Source organism: Limulus polyphemus, unplaced genomic scaffold, assembly GCF_000517525.1.
Source record: "Limulus polyphemus unplaced genomic scaffold, Limulus_polyphemus-2.1.2 Scaffold4710, whole genome shotgun sequence".
Lineage (NCBI taxonomy): Eukaryota > Metazoa > Arthropoda > Merostomata > Xiphosura > Limulidae > Limulus > Limulus polyphemus.
Genome location: NW_013670320.1, coordinates 5,296 through 8,547, shown reverse-complemented (window position 1 = coordinate 8,547; position 3,252 = coordinate 5,296). Strand labels below are relative to the sequence as shown.

General features: G+C 32.0%; 1 protein-coding gene across 1 annotated transcript in view; it reads right to left on the bottom strand.

Moving 5' to 3' along the window:
- Positions 1-947: 947 nt before the first annotated feature.
- LOC111088909 (thyroglobulin-like) overlaps positions 948-3,252 on the bottom strand; it is a gene marked incomplete at its 5' end in the record, with an annotated part of 7,218 nt that continues 4,913 nt past the window's right edge. The window contains 2 exons of the mRNA XM_022400191.1: positions 948-1,351; positions 2,669-2,754. Coding sequence (XP_022255899.1) covers positions 1,125-1,351; positions 2,669-2,754 — 313 coding nt within the window. The remainder of the gene's footprint in view (positions 1,352-2,668; positions 2,755-3,252) is intronic.

Below are 3,252 nucleotides of genomic sequence, written 5' to 3'. Positions count from 1 at the left end.
GTTACCATTAGAAAGGTGTATATATATATTAACCTGCCTCGCGGAATTACGTAATAAATATAATATAAAATTTTAATTTGGAAAGAAGATTCAAACAAAAAGATAAATGATTAACAGTTCATGAAATGGTAATTATTTTGATGTGTTTTTATTGGATACTATTCAAAGGTATTCTATGATGAAATAAATGGACTCAAACGAGGATATGAAAGATTGAAACTTTTTTTAAAACAGAGAGGACCCAGCATGGCCAGGTGGTTAGGGTGCTCGAATCGCAATCAGCGGGTCGCGGGTTCGAATCCCCCGTCACACCAAACATGCTCGCCCTTTCAGCCGTGGTGATGACTAGCTGCCTTCTCTATAGTCTTACTCTGCTAAATTAGAGACGGCTAGCGCAGATAGCCCTCGTGTAACTTTGCGCGAAATTCAAAAACAAACAAACAAAACATGGAGAATCATTATTTTGACTTAATAATTAAAAACGTACAAACCTTTTGTTATCGACAATAAATTGTAGAAAGTTAATACCAAACCAGTGTACCTTTTTACAACAACATAATACTCAATTGGACCTTAAAACTTACACAAAATATTTCAGTTAAAAAAAAATGCAGAAAGCGATTGGTATGAAGTTTTAATATGTTTGTTTTGTGTTGTTGTTTTTGTTGCAAGATTTTATATTAATTAATAAACTGCACTGTGCGTATGTAAAAAAAGTAAATATATTTTAATTAAACCCACGAGGAAATTACCGATTCTTATTTTTAAAACCTGTAATAATAAATTATTAATAATATTTAATAATAATAATAAAATAATAATAAATTCACCTTAAGAACTTTGTATCTACAATTACTAGAAAAAGGGGTCAGAAATCTTACGAATTTCTTTGTTAATATAAATCAATATATTTTATTTGTGAAAAATACTAGATTTTAATTTTAATGTTTCGTTTGATTTTAGTTTTCATCTTCATCATGTGTTCAGAAAGATTCTTCATTAATGGAACCTCTCAGTTTAAAGTTTGTTTTTGATAGAAGGATTCACTTAAATTATATGCATAATTTTTTTTAAAACTAGTAATTACAAAAACAGACAGCTGTTCCTGCAGTTATTCCAAAGATTTACGTATCATATTCAGGTTTCCAACACGGCAAGTCATTTTTATTTACTGTTAACACGGCCGTCCCCTTCTGGAAACCCATTTTGGTATCGACGCAATAACATGCAAGTGACATACACTGCATTGGTAAATAGTTCCCGTTCTTGTCGCAGCGATATTTGGAGAATATAGTCTGGAGGCCACTCATTTTACTGTTGTTCTTCAGCAGTAATTTCATCCTCACACAGTCTAAAGAAATAACAAATAATTAAGTTAATGAAGGTACAGTTTTGATTTGCTGTTGTTACAGAAGAAATTCTAAATCATAAGCGTACCATGTTACGGACTATATTGTGTATCGGAAGTTTCAAGAGGCGCAGGCTTATCAAAACAATGTTACGGACCAATAGATCCGTTTTTAATATATTTACTGATTAGAAGTATTATTTTATTACAAGTTACACATTTTACAGTAAGGAAGTACACAAGGTTTAACGGAAAAGGTTTAATATTTAAATTAACATTCAATAATCAGAATACTGAAACATTCATTACCGTCAATCAAAATTTTAGAAACTTGTGACAATTTTCGCGACAGCAAATATAAGGAATAATAATGGCTGGAGACGGCTTAAATGGGTAATGAAGAAAAACTTTAATATAAGTTTAACATGACACAATACCTGGCCCCTTTAACATTTTATCCATTTTTTATGATCAACGACTCAAAACTGTTCGGCTATACTCGTATCACGTACACTTTTCCGTTATATTGTTGTAGCTGTATTTCGTTTTCGGTTACTGTCATTCAAAATCAACCGGTTTGGTATCCTGTAACGTTCATAGACCCTTGATAAAGGCGTAAGCCGAAACGTCGGATACAAGTAATTAAACATATTTTTCTGAAGTTGTTTGTCGTCTTCACTAGTGTCACACCCCCTGCTTTCTGGAAATATCTTGTACCTTCGTGAATTGTCGGGAGATTACTAGATATAGGATAGCTGGTATATATAAGATGGTCACAACGTGACGAGAATAATGTGTGTGTAGACAGTGAGTAATTGATCTGCAGTCAGAGAGTATTATTGAAGTTGAGCTCGTCCGTTGTTATAGCGTTTGTTTTAGCGCGATTGTTGAAATTAAGTGTATCGTAAAGTTATATTCTAAAAGAATAAACCAGTTTTATTAAGTAAGGACTTGTGTCGCTAAAGTTTCGTCGGAACGAATTTACGGGAAATCAGTTAACAAACGGAGACGTAACAATACTTTAGCCTAACTCGTTAGCAGTCACGCGTTTATACTTTAGCCTAACTCTTTAGCAGCTAAGCGTTTAACATGAACGATTGTACGAGTACAAACTTTCTTTTTAGAAAAATAAAATAAAAATAGAAATTGGACACTTGTTTTAATATTCATTACTTATTCGAAAATGGCAAATGTAGGGAAATTTGAAGAATAATAGATTTCTTGGTGAGTAATATCAGTTACAAACTGACAGTGGGAGTAGGTGGAAGATTTACGCGAAAAACTATCTATCAAGAATCACACAAAATCAATGTTACTTACTACAATTCATTTTCCGAGCTTCCTCAGAGTACCGGGGAACAGTAGTGTTTTTAATTATTTTCCCACCTTTATCGACACAATAACTCCTGTAAAAAATAAAAAATGGCAAATTTAGAAGACAAAAAAACACGCAGAAAACTAAGTGTTCGAGACACCATTGCATTTATTAAATAAGTAAAGTAAAACCTTTTAATGACAGAAACCAACTTTTCTAATAAAGGTTTACTATCTGAGGAGAAATAACATATGTAAATAGCTTAACATCGTCTGAAAATAATGACGTCAACTACACGCGCAGAAGCAGTAAAAAAAAACTAATAATGCTGCAAGAATTTTCATTAATGGTTAACAGGGAACATATATGAAAAACTTCTTATGAAAAATGTGAACAAAGAACATTCTTCTGAAAAACTTCTTATGAAAAGTGTGAATAAAGAACATGCTTGTGAAAAACTTCTTATGAAAAATGTGAACAAAGAACATGCTTCTGAAAACTTCTTATGAAAAGTGTGAATAAAGAACATGCTTGTGAAAAACTTCTTATGAAAAGTGTGAATAAAAACATGCTTGTGAAAAACTTCTTA